The following is a 21,995-nucleotide window of genomic DNA, read 5'->3' as shown; positions in this document are numbered from 1 at the left end:
GATAATGCACAGAAAAGAACAAGGTTCACTGTAAGAAAAACAAAGACTAGCATATATATAAAAAAGGAAAATAAAAATCTCTTTTATTTATTTACTCTTTTAGACAATTCTATTTCAGTAGGTTTCTCAGATTCTAAAGTTATTTAGCTGAAAAACAAAAAGGTTGCTATTCTAACATAAAAAAGCAAAAAAATTTCAGACAACAAAAATAATTAATTAATTAGAGTTAATTAGAGAAAATTATTGAAAAAGATAGATTAGTGTAACTCAACCAGACATTATAAATTAATTGATGAAAAACTGGACTATTTAGGATTACTTAGGTCAAATAAGAGACCTATTTTGGTGCAGAAATATTAAATGAGATACATTCTCTGGTAACAAATAACTTCGTTTCGCCGAGACAATATTTTCTGCAGTGGAAAACACCCTTTCCGCTGTAGCAGATGAGGCGGGAATGCACAAAAGCTGGCGGGCTATTTTAGCCACTGCTGGGAAGCATACTTCATGTGCCTTCCACCAAGCGCACAGATCAAGATTATGGTCAATCTGAGTTTCCGCGACGTATTTGGCAAAATCATCACCCTCATGATTTTCGTCCATTCCGAGGAGGAAATCCACGACCGTCAAGCCTTGACGCTGCTCGTTGCCATTAGGTGTGGCTAAATGTCCATGGTTTAAATTAGTGCGCCTTTGCACTTCTGTGTGTATAGATGAGCGTACACTTTCAGATGGTTCCGCTGTCAACTTCTTATGTCGAGGATCGAGTAAAGTGGCCATTTGCATCGCTGTCACTTCATTGTTAACGTCAATATTTTCCATCTTGAATCGATCAGTGAGGTCTAAGGCCGCTCGAACTTTAAAAGTTCTTTGTAAAGAACTGTCATCGTTCTTTAACAGTAAATGGCGATTGATTAAATTGTAGATAATGGGACGCACTATACTCACAATCAGTGTGATGGACTTTTCGGCGCATAAGATTGTGGTTGCTTGTTGGAATGGTTTTAGCAATACTGTAAGCTGCATAATTTTTACCCACTCTGCTTCGCATAGCTCTAACTTAGCAGCAATTGCCGACTTGAATACGGACCGGTCACTTAAAGCTGCCATAATGCCGGATCGCAAAGTTTGAAGTCTATCTAACATAAAGAATGTGGAATCCCAACGTGTCGGACATCTCTGCATCAGTCGCAATGTTGGCAATCCGAGACTTTTCAGCTTATCCTCTAGAGCGGTTGTTCTGCTATAAGAATGCCGGAATGCACTAACAATTTCTGCTCCTTTCTTTATTACAGACACACATTCTGGTGCTTCTAAGGCTGTATTGACAGACAATTGTATGGTGTGTGCTGCACATCGTACACTGAGCATACCGTCCGTATCGCCTAGTTCTTTAGCTGCCTTAACAATATTACTAGCATTGTCATGTACAAGTCCGGTAACTTTGTTAGTTAAATTCCATTCTTGCACAACCTCGCGAATTGTTTTCTGCAAATGTTCAGCAGTGTGGCTCTCAGTCATTTCTCTCGTCATCAAATTGACGGTGTGTGGGATCCAGTTGTCATCAAGGTAGTGTGCTGATAATGTTATATAACTGTCATTTGCCTTAGACGTCCACGCATCTGTTGTAATGGCTACAGCGTCGACTTTATCTAATGTGGTGCGCACCTGTTCCGCTGCCTCGTTGTACAAAGTGCGCATTCGGTTGGCAATCGTCCTTCTTGAAGGTACTTTGTAACCTGGAACACTGATAGCCATGAACTGAATAAAACCTTCATTCTCTACAATCGATGTTGGGAGCATGTCGATCGCAATCATTTTGCAAATAGCCATGGTGATATCCTCTGCACGTCTTGAATTCACAAGTTTTTTCGTTGAAATAATATTTTGAGATGTAGTGAAGCGCCTTTTCTTGCTTTTAGGTTCTGACTGCTCACATCCTTGGTCTAGGCCATTAGAACTCGAGTCAGAATCGCTCATGGTTTGCCTGGAAACCAGTAAAGTTTTGAAATTTTTATATTCTAAATTTATAGTAATAACTTTTTATCTAAATTGTGAATCGATCTGAAATTTAGTCCCGAACTTTAAAAGAGAATACAAAATATGAGATATATATACAGATATTAAATTTTATCAACTTCGTAGCATTTTGACAAACTTTCCAGAACATCCTTAAGGAATATACTGTTTTAACATTGAAAAGGGAAACATCAAAAAACGTTGAATGGTATCGAAAATACGGCAGCGTTAAAAATAAAAAACTTACCTGTGAATACGTGACGATGAAGCTCCGAGCACTACTTTGTGTTTCGTATTATAATAGTTCCACAGACATGTCGTGGAACCTTTATGAGACAGTTTTGACTCACAGTACTTGCATGCCGCCTCGCTATTGTCGGCTGATGGCATGAAATGCTCCCACACTTTACTTTTCCCCATCGCTGAAAGATTCAGATGTTCTAACTTTTGCTGCGTGCTCAGTTTCTATCCAGAATACCGATTGAAATAGTATTAACTAGATTTCAAATCTTTGTATGGCTGTTACTGGTCTCTCTACACCAAGTGCTTGCTAATGGTCGTGCGCCTATGCCGCCTATACGACACTGCTGTAATAGACGCTCGACCAAGGTGAAATCAACAAATACGTAGCACAAATGAATACGTAAGTCGAGAAGTGTTATGTTGACATAATAAAATTTGAAGTTTAGCATGATAGCCGCATATAGTAGAATTAAGGTTTTCAGTTTTCTACTTGTAGAGAAATGTACCCAAACAGACCACATTTGTCTCCGCAAAGCATGAAGTTTTCTTCCTGCTTTCCACCAACGCAAAGTATGCATATCTGCGTGCGCATTATTTTAATATCAGAAATATTCGGATAATACGTATGTATATTCAAAATATCCGAATAATACGGATAGCGTGTTATTCGGATAATACGAATAACCAGTTATCCGAATAACCGAATAGTTATTATCCAAATATTCGGCTATTCGAATAATTTTTATTTTAACTGGTTATCCGAATATCCAAATATCCGGATATCACGAATATTCGAATTTTAATCGCACCACTAGTCGAAACGTGACGATTAATCCGACCAAAACCAATGGTCGAACCGTCATGATATTGCCAAACGTTGTCGATTAAAAATAGAGTTTTTCTTGTCTTGTAGATTAAGTCTACTTAAGGGAAACCATGTCTTAACTTTATCTAATACTATATTTGTATCCCACGTAGATGCATAGCGTGCATTTATCGACCTTAGATTTGCTACACCTTTTAAAAAACGACCAATAATCGGATCTTCTCCGATCTTATTAAGTGAGATTAGTGAGATTGCACAGCGGTGTGAGTTTAGGGATCCATAGGAAGCCCCCTCCTTGTATAGAATTGTTAAAAATTCTAATAGATCATTAGTCGTGGTCACAAAGGGATCTTTTTTCTTCTCTATGCAAAAATTCCACCACTTTTTTAACGATGAGTTATACTGTTTAAGCGTATTTTTCAACAACGATGCGATTAATATTTCTATGCAATCTGTAGGCAGGTTTCTCCTTAAATAAGCTTCCCTGAGACAATGCCTGATAGTAGTGTAAAGTTCTGCGCCATTGGATGTATCATTGACCTGCAAGGCGATAATAGTAGTCGTCGTGATGGTTTGAATACAAGAGGTTTTTTTTCTAGCAACTTCCTAAACATTGGGTACCATGCTTGAGCTTTCCAATCTGGTACTATAAGAATTCCTCTCGCTTTATCCTGAATTATTTTATTTAATGTTCGCAAAATCATGGAAAATGGAGGAAAAGCATAAAAGTAAAATTCAGACCAACAAATCGAAAAAGCATTAATTGCCCAGGCATCTGTTTCTGTAATCCAAGAATAAAACTTTTGACACTTTGTATTAAAACTAGTCGCAAATAAATCTATTTCTGGAACTCCAAATATATTTGTACTCTCATTAAAAGCATAATCAGCTAGTTCCCATCCAGTATCCACATTTTTTAAACGAGATAATCTATCCGCTACTAAATTTTGTTTTGATGGTATGTGTTCCGCGTGTAGCCAAATGTTGTTTTTCTCTGCCCAATGCCATATCTGTGTCGCTATTGTATTAAATCTTTGATATTTAATGCCTCCCATTTTATTAATGTAGGCGATAGCTGTGGTGTTGTCTACCCTCAATAAAACATGACAGTTTTTAATTTCTGCTTCAAAAGTAATGCTAACCAGTGTTACGTTCTGCGAACTCCACGATTTCCTTTTTTCGCGGAAATTCCTATTAAGCGCTTAAGATATCCCTTAAGGTAGGGATGAGTAAACTGAGCACGGACGGTTATCGATCGGCGAGTGAGCTTCGATCTCCTCACATTCCCTTTTTACGATCAACCACCTATTTGCTTGGGCAACTAAAGGCAACCCTCCAGATGACAAATTACTGACGGACGGGGCATATGGCGACCAGATTCTCATCAACCTTGTCGGGCCCATAACTATAAACCCGGCGACACGCGTAAAAGGGGGCCTTAATTCCAGACAGGGGTTGATGGGGATTTGTATTATATCACGCGAGTAGCTCAAATTACCCGCGCGATGCTCCGGCAAACAGGAACGAAATCTAACACGTGGTTTTAGAAATCTTAAGAGCACGTGGCGGAAGTTTCTGTTTGCACTTAGCAATAAAACTGCAATAAAATTGCACTTAAGATTAGAAGAATATGGATCGTCTGTCAGTAATTAGAGCAGGGTCGCGAGGGACCCTAATAAAAAGAGAAATCAGCGATAGTTAAAAACAAATGAGTCACTGGAAGAATCGCTGAGTTACACCCCCAACAAGACAGTGGGGGCCTTACGAGGGGACTCACCAATGGAAAACCGGAAAAATCGATAACCGTCTTTAGCTTTCTAGGATAGGCGAAAACTGAAGAATCCACCTCTTGGGTGAAGACCAACCCACCCAATGAAAAATCCTTTAAACCCAAATTAGAAGAATTCCACCAACCAAAGGTCCCAAAAATGAAAACCAGACACATCCCACACAAAATCCACCCCTCCCATCCTTTGAACCTTTCTATATAAATCGCGACATCACGAAACTCGCCGCTCAGAACAATTCTCTCAGTCTCCCAAGCTTTGGTCTACGTATTGTTCGGTACTATAATCGTGATCTCATTCGTTTCAAGTCACGATTCCAAGTTTAAAGTCAGTGGAAGAGATCCGACGAAACATCAGTCGCCCCGACTCACCCACCGACGAGACCAACGGCCATTTCGGGAGAATTCCAACGATCAAGAACTCATCAAGTAGTAAGTCTCGTAATTCCCTTCTTTTTTTCGTGTTATCGTCCCCCTTCTCAAGTGGTCTATCGATTGTTGGATCCCCGGGAGTTTATTATAACGAGTCTACTAGCATCGTGGCTTTGGATCGATCGGTGTAGGTATTGGATTCCCGGCAGTCGTTGGCGTTGTCGCGGGTCTGGCTGACTTGTCCGCCTTTGACTCCCGGCGTCTTCGTCGCTGTCGCGGACTCAGCCGGTCCACTGACACCTTGAGCTCGTGGTAGATTGTTATCGTGGGTTTGGGTCGATCGGTGTAGGTATTGGATTCGCGGCGGTCGTTGGCGTTGTCGCGGGTCTGGCTGACTTGTCGGCCTTTGACCCCCGGCGTCTTCGTCGCTGTCGCGGACTCAGCTGGTTCACCGACCCCCTGAGCCCGTAACAATTTCCTTGTTCATTTTTGTATGCTTCCGACCGGGTCCGAGGGAGATCGACCACTAAATAAATAAAATAATTTTAGTGGACCCGAAGGTTCCACCCCTTCAAGGACAGAATCTCCGCACGATCAAGCGGAAGAGAAATCGACAGAACAAACGGGCGCAAAGGGGACTTGACTTCCCTCAGGAGTCAGTCAACGCAGGTCCTCCGCGACTCCCCACTCCACCGCCTCCTCCAGCTTTTACGGAGGAACCCTGTTCGTCATAGGAGAATCGCCCCGTGTTGCACTTTCTCGCCCTGTCGTCCTACCTTCTCGCCCTGTTGCCGCACCTTCTCGGCCTGTTTGTCGCGTGGACCCTTTTCGCGTGGTCCCCGTCAACCCCGATCCCGCCCCCTTACTAGAACCTCCCGATTCCCCCTCCTCTTCCCGAAGTCCGTCCCCGACCTCCTCGACCGCCTCGACTCTCGATCTTGAGGAAGTAGGCGATCCTGAGATCGTAACCTTAGATTGATAGCTATAAAATTAAGTTTTACTTATTACAATTCTCATATGCTTTACTTCATCGATTAACATACACACACACACACACACACACACACACACAGCAAATTCATGTAACTTCAATCCTAAAACTAATTGTAATAATAGCGGGCAGGATGTGCATTTTCAAGTAGGTATCCCCTTAGAAATCTTGCCCGATCACCCCCGCACTTATGTAACACCCGCGAGAAGTACACACATGTACCTTAAACATACACTTCCATTGTAAAATGCTTTCAATCTACCGTTTAATTTGCCTAGTTCTCACCTATTGTAATATCGACAGATTACTTAACTTAAATTTATAATAAATGTTTTATTTATGTTAAATACAAATTTCCATTTATTTATAATCTAAGACCTAACCCACTACTCCTCTCCCTCTCGAAATCGCACGAGGTCCGATCCTGAGTTAAAGGGATTGAATTCCCTGACTCGAAAGAGGACCGACGATCGCACCGCTCACGGAAGCCGTCCTACCGTCCCTACGGACGGTGACCCTTCCTGAGCCATCGAAAGTGCGTTCGGCTCGCGCCACGCGCCTCAGAGCGTGTACCTGCGAGCGATATTCTTAAGCGTCTAGTTGCGTCCTTCCTTACCCCGACCCCTCTGGTTAGCCTTTCCCTCGCTTCCCAGTTTTTCTTACCCTAATCCTGGGGTTGGACGTAACACCAGATTGCCTTCAGTTCTAATAAATTTATGTTCTCGTTTTTCCTTTTCCGTCCAAAATCCATGAATTTCCTTATTCTCTAATACCGCTCCCCAACCTGAAGTTGATGCATCTGTAAAAATTACTTTGTCTATCGATGTGTTTTTGAAATTGGCAAACGCTTTGGGAAGATTTTTTTCCCACCAGAGTAATTCAGTTTTTACTCCCCCCGAAATTGGCATTTTTCCTTCGTAATCTATACCATTAAAAATCAAAGCTAACTCTTTTTCTCTTTCAAGCGTCTTAATGTGAGCCCAACCATACTGTACTCCAGGGCACGCTGCACTATGGGACGTTTCGCCTATTTTTTGGCCAAAATATCAAAGATTCGTTTTTATGAGATGAACGTCTGTATATTGGGGTTTTTGGGGTCGCTGATTTCAAATATGACATTAAAAATTAGAAATACAAAATGGCGGATCCAATATGGCGCCCAAAATATTAAAAATTGCTTGTTTTGCATAAAAATGAAACCTGGGGGGTTTCTAAGGGGTTTTCGAGGTCGCTGATTTTGAATATATGACTTTAAAAATTATAAATACAAAATGGCGGATCTAATATGGCGCCCAAAAATATGAAAAACTGCTTCTTTGCATAAAAATGAAACCTAGGGGGTTTCTAAGGGGTTTTCGAGGTCGCTGATTTTGAATATAACTTTAAAAATTATAAATATAAAATGGCGGATCCAATATGGCGCCGGAAAATATAAAAAATTGCTTGTTTTGCATAAGAATGAAACCTAGGGGGTTTCTAAGGAGTTTTCGAGGTCGCTGATTTTGAATATGACTGTAAAAATTATAAATACAAAATGGCGGATCCAATATGGCGCCCGACAAAATTATAAAATTGTCGATCAAAACTTGAAATTGAAAATGACTGTTAAACTTATTTATTAATAACGACTTATTCAATATTTTTGTCTTCTATATCAAGATCGTCTAAATGAAATACTATATTTTCAAGCTCAAAGTTGCACTCGTCTTCGTCTTCAGTTTCGCTAGTAACATCTAAAATATCATCATCTTTTAAATTAATGTCAATGTCTGTATCATTAATAACTAATAAATCTATAACCTCTGGTGGAAAATGTTTACGCTTTCTTGTATTAATTCTTTTTTGTAAGCTAATACTTGAAATTACAATATCGGAACTTGCTAAGGCACGTTTAAACATCTATCAAATTATCAACTCTACTTGTTTTTTGTGTGTATATTCATCCATTCTCCTCAGTGCTGCTCGTTCATCCTAAATTTCATCGGGTAAGGGTTTATTTACAGCACCGGGGCTCTTCCTTACCCTCCATTTAGGAATCATCACGAGTAGGCTGTAGCCCTTTACCGGAGATCTTAAAGATTAGGAATGGATGACATACCCACATGGCACGAAATACACATATTTACATCATAACGATTGCATTTCTTCTATATACTTTGCATTTCTTCTATATACTTTCTATATACATTTATTTTGATTTCAAATTAGAATTTAGCGAACTCAAAAACCCCTCGGACACCGCTTACGTTTCATAGATAGATAGATAGATGAAAAACAAGTAGAGTTGATAATTTGACAGATATGTTTAAACGTGCCTTAGCAAGTTCCGATATTATAATTTCAAGTATTAGCTTACAAAAAAGAATTAATACAAGAAAGCGTAAACATTTTCCACCAGAGGTTATAGATTTATTAGTTATTAATGATACAGACTTTGACATTAATTTAAAAGATAATATTTTAGATGTTACTAACGAAACTGAAGACGAAGACGAGTGCAACTTCGAGCTTGAAAATATAGTATTTCATTTAGACGATCTTGATATAGAAATGGAAGACAAAAATATTGAATAAGTCGTTATTAATTAATAAGTTTTAACAGTCATTTTCAATTTCAAGTTTTGATCGACAATTTTATAATTTTGTCGGGCGCCATATTGGATCCGCCATTTTGTATTTATAATTTTTAAAGTCATATTCAAAATCAGCGACCTTGAAAACCCCTTAGAAAGAAAAATGAAACCTCCTAGGTTTCATTTTTATGCAAAGAAGCAGTTTTCATATTTTTGGGCGCCATATTAAATCCGCCATTTTGTATTTCTAATTTTTAATGTCATATTCAAAATCAGCAACCTCAAAAACCCTTATATAACGTCCCACTGTGATATCGCTTAGCATAATCACGAACTTGTTTAGAAAAAAATAGTCGATTGTCTTTACTTTAAAAAATTATATCTCCCGGAGGCGGTTCTAGGCGGTGATTTACGAAACGGTTTTAGGAAGAGTAGAGTCCCACCTAATATTCAAGCCAAAGATCGCCTTGTTATTGTTTGTTATTCGGAAGTTCTAGTCTTTTAAACATCAGAAACTGATAAAATCATTACTTTTTTCTAATTCAAGTTTAAAGTTCTCTCCTCCAGAATGGCCAAAGCTTAATTTATTCTTATTATTTTTAAGCTTTAACTTATGCTAAAAAAGTATTTCAAGCAGTGATTTGTACGTCTTCAACATTGGAGGAGAAAAAAAAGATCAAAGTAACAATAATCTTTCGTGATTTCAAGGTACATTTTTACACACTTTCGAACACAAAATGCGACAGAAGAAATACTTTGCGTGGAACAAATGATCTTAAATTTTCCCCGTGTCTCACTAATGTTTATAGAAACTTTTCCAATCGTTAAACATTACGAACTTCGACTTTGATTTTTGCCATTTTTGGCCAGAAAATAGGCGAAACGTCCCATAGTGCGCTGTTCGGCCCACGCTGGACAGAACTCCAGCGTGTGCTGCGCCGTGTCCCGCTCCTCGTCGCAGTGGTGACATTCCGTGGTGGCTTCCTTCCCAATGCGACACAGGTACTCACCAAAACACCCATGTCCAGTGAGCACCTGTGTCGCGTGATATGACAGCCTGTATCTCCGACTGCCCAGCCAGTCCGCTAGGCAGGGTCGGATGGCGTCGACGCCGCGACGGTCCTCTTGCCGGCAAGAGCCGGGTTGGCAAGATACTCTTGCCACCTTCTCACTAGGACCGTCCTTTCGTGGAGCCTGATGGCCTGACGCGCTCTGTCCGGGATTGGTACCCCCCTAGCTCGCAGCTCCCTCGTACGCCGGTGTACCTCGGCGTACTGCCGCGCTCCGAGCTCCAACGGGGAGGAGCCCGGACAGGGTCGTCGCCGCCACATGAGAGACCGTGCGATACGCGCGTGACACTCTCAGGGCTACCGCGCGCTGCACTCGACGCAACTGCATCTTGATGCGCGCGGAGCCCTCCGCCGCTGACGTCCACACTGGGGCGCCATATAGTGTCACGGCGTGCACGGTCGCGGCGTAAAGCCGGCGAGCACGACCGCTCGCCCCTCCCAGGTTTGGCATGAGCCTTCCCAGGCTATTGGCCACACCTTGCGCCCTGGGAGCCAGGCGAGCGAAATGCTCACCGAAGCTCCACGTGCCATCCAACCAGAGGCCCAAGATTTTCATTTGGGTCCCACGGGGATACGGGTTCCTTTCACAGTTATGTGGACCCCAGGTGGCTTCCCCTTAGAACAGTCATTAGAATACACCGCCTTTGTTTTTTGGGGAGCCACCTTGAGGCTTACCCTTTTCATGGCAGGCACCATGATGGCCAAAAGTTCCGCCATCCGTCCCGCAAGAGCATCAGCCTTCGCAGCCCCTTCCTTACCCGGGACCTCTATTAGGAGGGCCCCGGTTTGGGCCCTCCTAGGCTTGAGGCCCCCTTCTATCCCGAGGTCCTTGAGTGAAATACGAAGGCGGGCCTCCTTCATTAGGTTCTCATAATTACCTTCAAGGCTGGTCAGAGTGATAGCCGCTGTGCGGGGCTGCTTTCTTTTTCCAGCCTTGACTATCAGCTCGGCCGCATTTTTCCTAGTCGATTTCGTTGGAGCGGCCTTGGTGGCAGTACCCTTTTGTACAGGGCTTTTGTTGCCACCAACCGCTTTACCCGCCGCATTCGCCTTGTTCCCTTGCCTTGCCTTTCCTCTTCTAACCACCGTAGCCCACGAGTCCTGTTGGACTTCGGCAGCATTTTTAGAGGAAACAGGGACAGGTGCAGTCTTACTGACCTGCGTTTGCGTCTTGCCTGCAGCACCAGGGCCCTTCAACCCCGGGTTGCTGGCTCTGGAGTTTCCAGCGGGTCCCTTCAACGTTGTCACCAGGGGCTTCGACTTGTCCTTGCCCTTGATGCTCGCTTCCTGTCTCTTCTTGCCACCCGCGTTCGCAGCTTCCTGCTTTTTCCGAACATCCTTCGAGGTAGTTGGTGCGATCCTCTCAGTCTGACTTGGTTTGCTTGGAAGAGCCATACCAAGTCTCGACATTAAGCTCGTAAACATTCCCTCCATCTTATTGGAGAGGGTGTTTAGGAGTCTCTCCTCCAACGGCTGTACAATACTACAGACTGCCCGTTCACTGTGGGCCTGAGTACCGCCGGCATTCCCTTCCTTATTAATTCGGCTAGTATTTCTAGCCTGTTAGGTTCACTTCGCTTAATAGCTTCAGCAGCTTCTCGCTCCTCATCAGAAGAATCGTCGATTATTTGCCTGGCCCTACGCTTGCTAATGCGTTTCCCGACTGCAGGGCGAATATCGCCCGGAATCTCGTCTATCTCCATCGGTGTATCCCTCCTGGAGGACAACGTTTTCTCCACTAATTCTCGGAGTTTTTTGTTGTCCTCTCGTAGGGTTGTTATTTGGACACGGAGCACTTCGAGTTCCGCATCTCTGGCTAACCTGTCGTCCTGGCCCATCCGAATAATCATCTGCATGACGGCCGCAGTAATGGTAGCGGCCGCACTATTAAGATGGCCTTTGTCCGTACCTCTGAGGTTTCCAGCAGTGGAGCAAACTTTGTCTACCACTCTGATAGCCTCCAAGATCCTACCTGGAAGATCTACTGTGGGAGCCATTTTCAGCTTCTCAAGCATTTGAAGTTCTTTTTTCTTTCTGTTCTGGGAGAGGTTAGGAGCTAGGAGCTACCGACGGGTCCGCCAACTCCCTAATTCTCTTCTCCTCCTTTTCCCTCTCCTTTCTAGCTAATACAGTTTTCTTAACCTTCCACTCTCCTGTAGTGATCGATCTCCCTCGCTTTCTGTCCGTGTCCTTAATCCACAACTTTCCGTCCGCTGGATTTACATACACAGACGTGTCGGACACATCCGAGTCCGGTTCAAGGGACTCAACAGACACCATCGTATCAGTAAACTCTGATCTCAAATGCTTAGATCTAGCCTCCTTCAGAGCCCCGTTTGCGGACTCCAGAGCTTTGTTCGAGTTCTCCATGAACTCGTCTATCCTCGACCTCCTGAGTACTACTCTTGGAAAAGCGGGGACGACGAAGATATGGTCTCCATCCTTGCTCGTGCTAGGCTTGCCTTTTTGAGATACAGGGAAACTCCTCGCGATCTCGAGGCCTTTACCCCAGCACTCTTCGGCCCTTCGGCCGACTTCTTCACGTTCCTGGAAGGCTGCTTCCTCCCCACCTCTTTGGCAATAACCTCAGAGGTATTCGGAAGAGTCGTGCCCTCCGTCTCCGCCATCACTACGTCTTCGTCGTTTGTTTTGGTAGGATATATCATTTTTAGTTTTGAACCCCAACCCGCCACGGCTCCGCCATCCAGGAACATGCCCTCACCGACCGACCAGGACTCCTGGCCGGCCGGGCCTCGAGTTCCCCCGAGGGGATGGCTATGTCTCTGGCCCCCGGAATAAACATCGGGGACACTGGACTCCTGCCTCCTACTGACCCGTGGGCGGAGCAAGCTCCCTCCCACGGGCTTTCGGGGGTCCCGGGCCTCCGACAACCCGGGCACCGTAGCGGGCGCCGCCACGCGGGGTACCCCACGGACGAAGGAGGTCGCACCCCCTCCATCGCCTTGCCCGCCGTGGCGACCAGCACGTTAGCCGCTGCCGCCGGCCGAGGTAATCTCCGCACCGACGGCAGACCTCCTACTCCGGTGGCCGGGTTCGGGAGGGATGCGAACTCCGACCACCGGAGTTATCGTACGCGCTGCCGGCCCTTACGTCCGGCAGCTAGACCCACCGGCCCCGACCTCGGAATATATCCGAGCGGCCCGGTGAGTCTCCCACCCAGGTCGCCTGGCCCCGACCTCGGAATACGTTCGAGCGGCCGCATTTTTTACGGTGTCCAACTGCACAGGCCGTATTTTTTACGGTGTCCAAATGAACCGTGTCCAAATAAACGGTGTCTAATTGATCGTGTCCAAATTATCGTGTCCAAATGAACGGTGTCCAAATGAACGGTGTCCAAATGCATTGTGTCCAAATGAACGGTGTCCAAATGCACCGTGTCCAAATGCACCGTGTCCAAATGAACGGTGTCCAAATGAACCGTGTCCAAATAAACGGTGTCCAATTGATCGTGTCCAAATGACCGTGTCCAAATGAACGGTGTCCAAATGTACCGTGTCCAAGTGCAGGCCACTCCCATTTCTCTACGGCAGCGACCTTTTCAGGGTCTGTAGAGACACCCTCAGCCGAAATTATATGCCCCAAATACTTTACTTTTTTTCCAAACACATTTCTTAGGATTTATCTTTAAATTTGCCTCTTGTAAGCGTAAAAATACTTTTTCCAAATTCTCTAACATTTCCTTGAAACTCTTTGAAAAATTATTCTTGAAAAATTATTATGTCATCTAAATAAACCAAGCAAATTTTAAATAATAAACCTTGTAAAACTTTTTTCATTAAGCGTTCAAAAGTTGCTGGGGCGTTACATAAACCAAAAGGCATCACCGTGAATTGCCAGAGTCCTCTGCCGAACGAGAAGGCCATTTTCTCTCTATCCTCAGAACGAATTTTAATTTGCCAATACCCACTTTTCAGATCCAAAGTACAAAACCAAACGTTACCTGCTAGCTGATCAAATATATCGTCGACTCTGGGGAGGGAATATGAATCCTTTTCCGTCAAAGCGTTTACAAACCGATAATCCACACAAAGTCTTATCGTTCCATCTTTTTTCCGTCCCAGTACTACGGGGGAAATCCAGGGGCTATTTAATTCCTCAATCACTCCGCATGCCCTCATTTCCTCGATAACTTTATCCACCTCCCCTCTCATTTGAAAAGGCATCCGTCGGGGTACCTGCTTTCTGGGGAGAGAGTCTTGCACATTTATGACATGTTCGACAATATTACAATTTCCCGCAGTAATATTTTCAGAAAACACATTATGAAATTTTTCGAGAAATTCAGCAAAAAATTCCTTCTGAGTTAGATCGAGATTCTGAGAATTATTCTGGAAGAGTTCTTTCAAGAAATCAGGGACTGTCTTGGAAACATTCTTTATTCGAGCTAATTGCATTCCTGATTCTGTAGTCTGAAAAGCAAGATCAAAAATTTTCTCTAAATTTACCATTTTAAGAAAATTTACTTCTAAAAAACAATCGTCATTAATATCAGCAACAAGCAAAGGGAATACAATAAAATATCTTCCTATTTCCACTCTAGCTTCCACTTTAAATTCTATCGAAACTTTCTCTCCAGTAGGATATCTCAAATTTATATCTTCAATTCGAAACCTTTCCTTTCCTCTTTCTACAAATTTCTTATTTAGAATAGAAACGTCAGAGCCCGTATCTACCTTGAAAGAACACTCTTTTCCGTCAATCTTTCCCTGATAACAGAAATAATTATAACTCGGCTTAATTCTATTTCCTTTAAAAACATTTTTATTATTATCATAAAACAGAACATTTTTATTAGAAATAATCGGGGTATCAATAACACGAGCCAAACCCACCCCGTTGAGTTTGACTAAATCGCGTTTCCCCTCTCATCGGGGCACTCGGACCGGAAATGTCCGGTCTTGCCACACGTCCAACATTCTCCGCGGCTGGCGCTAGATATGCTGCCACGCCAATTTCCCCTCTGATCTTTCCTTCCCTTCTCCTTTTGTACTTTGTTTTCCTCCATCTCCTTCTTTTCGTTATTCAAATTACTGTTATGCCCTCCCCTTGCAAAATTCCTATTTGTTTTTTCCTTTTCGCGAGCATAGCCCTCCCCCTGAATTATTTTTAATGCTTTCGCTTTTTCAACGGCCTGACTCAAGGAGGTTATCCCTTCTATTTGCAACGTCCGTCGGATAAAATGATCCGAAACGGCGGTCATGAATTGCGAGCAAGCGATTTTATCTCGTAATTCATGGGGGCATTCGGGGTATGCGAGGCGTGATAGACGCTCAATGTCAGAGCCGAGAGTGGCTAAATCCTCCCCAAATTTCTGTCTCCGATTTGTGAGCGCGGAATAACTATTTTGTGTTAAGCGTCCCTCCCCGAAACGCAACTCGAGTTTCGCTTTCAATTCCGCGAAATTCAGGCGCTCGACATCCTGCACGGTCTCCAAAACCGAGCGCGCCTTCCCTCTCAAACATGAGGCTAATGCGACGGTTTTCGTCGCGTCGTCCCAACTATTCGCTCGCGCAATAAGATTAAGCTGCGAGAAATATTTATGTAGCGGGACTGTCCCGTCATACGTATCGGGCTTCAGCTTGTAACCAAGCCCGACTCTCGCGCCCGCGGCACCGTCACTTACGTATGCGACACCTTCCCCCGCGCGCGCGGTTCGCTCCCCTGCGTTGTTTACAAACGCATCTCGGTCTCCCGAGTACGCGCCGCCCGCGACCGTGACCCTTTCACTCGCGCGTACGATTCGTGTTTCTGTGCTGCCCGTGATCGTGCCTCTCTCGCTCGCGTGCACGTCGTCAACACTCGCGGTCGCGCCTCTCTCACTCGCGCGCACAACGTTTACACTCGCGCCGCTCGCATCCGCGTCCCCCTCGCATGCGACCTGCGCCCTCACGCCGTTCGCGACTCGCAGTTCCGACTCCCCGGTCGCTCTAATATCGGAAGGACTTAGCTGAGAAATGCCGCTGGAGTTCGTCCCTCGGAGACGGCAGAGCTCCTTCTGCTGCCGACGGAACGTCGCCGTATACGGAGAATATATTCTCTCTCCCTTCGCGCCTGCTCCTCGCGCAAGAGACGGATGACGGTCCGGAGAGTTTCTGCGATTGTCGTCATCGCCGTCGCTTCTGCGGCATCTCGCTGGGGTGTCTCCACCCGGAGTCTCTTCCTCGTAGCCATGGGTATGCTCATTGTCGCACGTCCTATCCCGGACGAGCCCCCAAAATGTTACGCTCGTCACACGTCCGCTGCACTTTCTCACTCTTACTCACGCTCGACGCGTTCCCGACACTCACTCAAGAAAGGATGACTTGGTTTAAGGAAAAGGAACTCGTTTATTATAACGCTCAATACAGCGAAAGACTCGGGCAGACACGTCCGAACGAGACGGAATCCCGAAGCCAAATCTGAACATCATTATCTGTCAACAACCGTCGCTAAGGACGATTCGCGACTTCTCTGCTACCGGGCGACTCGCATGAGCGCACGGCGCGGGCACACAGCACGGGCGTAACAATATAATAAGTAGTATATACGTGTGTGTGTGTGTGTGTGTGTGTGTGCGCGCGCGTGCGCGCGCGCGCTCGCGTGTGTTTAAAAAATGAGTGCAATAAGGATTACTTTACCTGCTATACAATTATCGATGACAAAAATAGCTTTGTAAAATTCCAAGAAGAATTATATGACGGAATTATATGACGAGCTGCGTGTTGATTGAAGAAGACGAATATAATAGAATATGTCTCAGTTTTGACGTCCCAAGGCCAAAAGTTCTCGGTGATTTATCACATTTCTACCTGAAAATACAAGACATCTTCTGTTTAATTATGATACCTTGTCTTTTCTTCGGTTTTTCTGTACACTAATATGAGACTGCATGCTTATACATTAATATAATTCAATGCGTATGTAAGATTAACCTTAAATCTAACCTTAAAGAATAAATGATTACATCCGTTGTAATCATCGACCGGCAACTACATTCATTAATATACATTTTAAAGAAATATACAAGGCACATACAAGGTTACTTACATCTTCTGCTTCCCTTGCTTCTATTAGCAACGCGAATCACATGTTCGCACACGTCTCACGCGCGCGGCAACAGCAGGTCAAGCTAAGCGTGCGCCGTGCCGTAATATGAGTCAACATGCCCCGCCTCTACGTATGTCAACATGCCCCAGCCCTACATGAATTTTATTTTAGTCATTTTGTTATAATAAATTAATATTGTTACTCAAAATAACATGTCGTATAGTAACAGAAACTTTTCTTTTAACTAATAATACGTTACTTAGATTTACTTCTCAAGCTGAAGAACATTAATACGATATTTCGGAATGCTCGAAAATTTACTTGCCACCTCTTGAATCAGATTTTTCTCTTTCTTTTATTGTAATACTTACCTGATTTAAATAAAACTTTGGGGGTAGTACCTATGTCATAGAAAAGATATTTTGTGATAACTTTTCCATTGTTTCTTTCGCAATAAATACATAAACGGAACGCAACGCCAACTTGCCTCTTGTGCCAAAGAGACCCGGTCTCCCCTAACAGGGAATGGGTTTGCGGGGGTGTAATGTCGATATAAATTAACTTTTTTCATGTTTTGGTGGAGCAACCCCGAATTTATCCTCTTATTTTAATTATACCCTGTTATAATTATATAAACTTACACATGTTATTAGATCTTTTTATATCTAATTATGTATTTTTACATCTGATCATATTATATCCATTTTTTCTCGGGTATTTTATAATTGAAAATTGATCACATATAATCTATGCGAAATGAAATAAAACTAATTATATATTTCTGTTTGCAGAGCATACATTTTTCTTGGTCAGTTTATAGTGCATCGTGGGTTGGTAAATCACAAAAAATGAAAAGTAACATTTTCATGATGCTTCAAAGGAGTCAAAAACCGCTTTTAATATCTATGAGTGGTTTATTACCTGCCCTAACACTAGAATATTATGCGAGTGTAAGAAATACTTTTTAAAAAATATATATTATTTTTATATTTTTGCTACATAATACTTCAAAAAGTTCGTACTATTTGCAGTTTCTAACCTCAGTTTTATCATATTTTATGACAATGAGAGCAGCCATTATCACATAAACCAATAAATACGGTTTATTTCTATCATATCATACGTTACAATTGGTTACAATTAATGATAATTAGTGCACTTTATGTATATAGAAACAGGAAATTTTAAAATAGATAATAATATAAAAGTAAAATACAAATTTATATTTTAAATTTTGTTTGTGTAATTTTATTTTATAAAAGGCGATATATCCAAAAGTATTCTGTTAAGACTAAACTAATGTATCATATTCAGAAAGACAAAGAGGTAAATATTATTGTATATAAACACATGTTTGAAAATGTTTTATTAAGAAATTCTAAAAAATCAATCATTCGTTATCTATTAACAAAGTTGTACAACTTTTGTTAATTTTATCTACCCGCGCCTCCGTACTTGTCCGCGAGTCAACGTGTTAGCATTCAGTCGATACTCTCACACGCACAGAGCGGCTCAGAGGAGCAACACACACACACACACACACACACACACACACACACACACATGCGCCTTAGGGTAGCCGAAAAGAGAACAAGAGAAAAGTATCTTCGCGAACAATGGAGCTAGTCTCATGACGATGAGTCAAGTACAAGAGCGAGATCGCAATGACCGATATGCAAGTGGATTAACCTAGTCGTGAAACGTTCACCCGTTATACTGTTGAAGTACCGACCGCATAACATTCCGTCTTTTTCTAATCCCGCTGTGAATCGATTGTCCAGCTAACGTATATCTTATGTCTTCGCAAAGCGTAACTTTTAAATCCTTTAGGGAGATCAATCACTTCAAGACGACACATTTTTTTTTAGAGCGATTGAAGAGAAAGACAGAGAGCTTGTAAATGTCGCGAATAACGTCTTGGACGAGTATAGTAGCATATACGTACGTCAAGTCGGGAGGCGAATAGAAGTTAAACAATGGAGAAAAAAAAGACAGACCAAGATATGCGAGTTAATACAGTTATGATATATTTTTATATATTTTACAGAAGGCGTATAAAAGATGTAAGAGGACTTGCGGTAAAAATTGATGCAAGTCTTAATAACTTCAAGGATTAAACTGACGAATATACAAAACCTACTAAATGTACTCAAAGCTACTTAATGATTAATACAATGCTAAATGAAGTGTTGTACAAAATTTGAATAGAGTCAAAGATTGCGGTCAGCTACATATTATATACACGAAAATGAATTACGAATGATTATTACGTAACGATGTTCATTGCGCCATATTATCGCTATATTTTCGCTTTGTTAAAAAATTATAATAAATTATAATAAATTGAGTTAATCGCAGCGCGCGACACAGTTATGTACGTGAGCACTGTGAGCGATTTAATGATTGTAACCTTACTTGTATACATTTCCGAGAAAAATATTTCTATATTATGTTTAACAACAATATTAAATATTAACATTTCATAACTGCCAAACGTTTCCAATTGAGTGCAATTGCACGAGTTACGAATCATTTATAGACTCTTTTTCTCAGTTAACTAGTTTCTGCTGCATTGAAATCTTGCATAGAAAAAAATGTATTAACATATCGCGCAAGAATCATCAATATCTAAGTAAACAATTAATTAAATATATACAGTATATATGCGTACATCTGGATTAATCCGAAAGCTTAGTCTCCATCTTTTGAAACATAAAATAATTTTATGCCACAACAGTGAAGTGCGGAATATTAAATAAAATGCGCCATTTAACAATAACTTCTAAGGTAACAAGTTTAATCTACGGTGACCTAAATTTAAACGTGAAAAGAAATTAAATTTTTTCAATGAGTTCTCGAATCGTTCCAATCAGAAATAGATATAAGTCACGTAAAAACGAATTTCCTAATTCGTCTGAGTTATTCGATACAATGTTCTAGTTTAAATGTGACACTACTTTGTAAAATGTTAAGTTTTATTGTTTTCTCTACTCTACGATCAATATAGCAATCTTTATAAATTTCTTTCTTTCTAAATAAAAATGTTCTACACAATCGGAAAACTATTTTACAACATGAGTAAAGAACGAAATCAAAAAGCGAAATAATCAATTTTGACGCGATTAAAGGGGATCATCAATGGCGATTGTATTAAACTCTAGTCCATACTAAGAATCGCGAATTATGCGTGAAAATTGTAGAGTTTCTTGACAACTCTTATGTACAGATGGATTCAAGTGTTTCTGGCTTCATTCATCTGGTCCCATGCTACTTGTTCAGCATGTCCGTTCATTACCAGTTCTTCAGTAAGAGAAATTAGCTTTAAAAAAATCAATTAATTTCAATTAATTTGCGCATCTGCAAAGAGATTCTCGAAGATTAAATAATAATAACTACTTACCTCATAATTTTGTATCATAAAATAAATATTTTCATAAATATTAGTTTGAATGCGACCTTCAATCTGAGTTTGGGCAGCAACTCCCTTTGAGGAACAATTTTGTACCACATTGTAAGCTTCTGTCGACCATTTACCTGCAAAGGAGTAACATCAAAGTATAATTACATACATATCCAAAGACTAATAATTTTGAGTAGAGATGTATATATCTAAAATCTACTTACACGTAGGAGTTGATAATAATCTCGTTGATTGGAATGTGGCTTGGATCAGTCAACTCGCGAAACTGTAATATATTAATAAATCGATTAGAATTTTCGGATACATCACTTCATACGATTCTTTCACACGATGACGGTTAATGTTAATTTCCGATTACCTTATTATTATGTTTCGCGTGTTCTATACTTGTCGTCATGACGAAACATCTGACCGAGACATTGCGCTTCTTGGCTACCTCAATGTATCTCTTTCTCGAAGCTGGATCGGGATTGGTATTGTCTATACCTATACTTTTTCTTTGATTCAAGTATTGTTGGACTGCGGCAATGCACTTCTGCCAGCTGCCTAAAATGTCTCTGTTGACGTATCCGTATTTCTTCAGATAATTCTTTGCAAAATGCGATTTTCCGGAGTCTGGACTGCCGACCATAAGTACCACCTGTTAATGGATATCTATAAGCACGAGGAAAGAGCGGGCCTCTGTTCACATTTGACGTTCACGATGATATTCGTGTTATGCACGATGCTTCTGTCGAAATCGAGGAATCACATGCCGGAAAAGTTTTACTTAGGTATTTATCATTAAAAGAATACTTTGTATAATTCTCTTTTATGTTATTTTTTTATTTTTTCTCATTAGATCATGGTACAAGAGGAACGAGCACATTTTTCCAGCGAGTAGATGGGAACCTTTTGATCCAACGAAAAGTTACGACAAGTATACAGTGTCGGATAAAAATAGGAAGAAAGATAAAATCTGATAAACTTAGATTCAACGAATTGTCCAAATTCGTTTAAAGGATTCAGATTCAAAGGACTGTAAATATTATAGCCAGATAAATAACTTTGTTTCATCGTACAATTGATTCATTATACAACAGATCGTAATATATTACAATATATATACATATATATATATGTATATATATTATAATATATATACATATATATATATATATATATATATATATATATATATATACCGGGTGAATCTTAATGGATGCACCAACTTTTTACCATAGGAGATGAGTTACCGACCGCAACTGTAATGAACCGAACGATCCATAGGTGACACCAGCTTAAATCGACCGCTTCGATCGACGAGTCCGAGGTGATGTACAGGCAAGTTAAAAACTGTGAATCAAATAACGTATATCGTATGTACATACTTTTCTAATATATCCAACTGTCTTACGCATTTTTCTTTTTACATATAATTTTATTTAATAACACGATTTCTTATTATTCTCCATCTATGCGCAACGTATTTACCGCATGTACTACGTTTACGCGAGCGTTACTTTTGTAGTAACTTACGACAATTCACTCGTTTACGCAGAGTAAATTATCGTAAGTTACTACAAAATTTCCTTTACGCGAAGGAATTATCGAAAGTTACTACAGAAGTAACGCTCGCGTAAACGTAGTAATATAGTACGGGATCCG

General features: G+C 41.6%; 2 protein-coding genes across 2 annotated transcripts; both read right to left on the bottom strand.

Moving 5' to 3' along the window:
- Nucleotides 1-324: 324 nt before the first annotated feature.
- LOC139784770 (E3 SUMO-protein ligase ZBED1-like) lies at nucleotides 325-2,063 on the bottom strand. The gene has a single exon (XM_071723963.1). The coding sequence runs from the start codon at nucleotides 1,978-1,980 to the stop codon at nucleotides 325-327; it is 1,656 nt and encodes a 551-aa protein (XP_071580064.1). The 5' UTR covers nucleotides 1,981-2,063.
- Nucleotides 2,064-20,109: 18,046 nt separating this feature from the next.
- Nucleotides 20,110-20,979, bottom strand: LOC139784769 (bifunctional polynucleotide phosphatase/kinase-like). The gene is made up of 4 exons (XM_071723962.1): nucleotides 20,707-20,979; nucleotides 20,552-20,613; nucleotides 20,328-20,461; nucleotides 20,110-20,246 (listed from the first exon to the last, which is right to left on the bottom strand). The coding sequence occupies exons 1-3, from the start codon at nucleotides 20,977-20,979 to the stop codon at nucleotides 20,458-20,460; spliced, it is 339 nt and encodes a 112-aa protein (XP_071580063.1). The 3' UTR covers nucleotides 20,110-20,246; nucleotides 20,328-20,457.
- Nucleotides 20,980-21,995: the final 1,016 nt, after the last annotated feature.

Source organism: Temnothorax nylanderi, unplaced genomic scaffold, assembly GCF_030848795.1.
Source record: "Temnothorax nylanderi isolate EJ_2023f unplaced genomic scaffold, tnyl_v1.0 TNYL_tig0674_pilon, whole genome shotgun sequence".
In the NCBI taxonomy this organism is placed as follows: domain Eukaryota; kingdom Metazoa; phylum Arthropoda; class Insecta; order Hymenoptera; family Formicidae; genus Temnothorax; species Temnothorax nylanderi.
The sequence above is the reverse complement of the archived record's forward strand: the minus strand, read 5'-3'. Positions and strand labels throughout refer to the sequence as shown.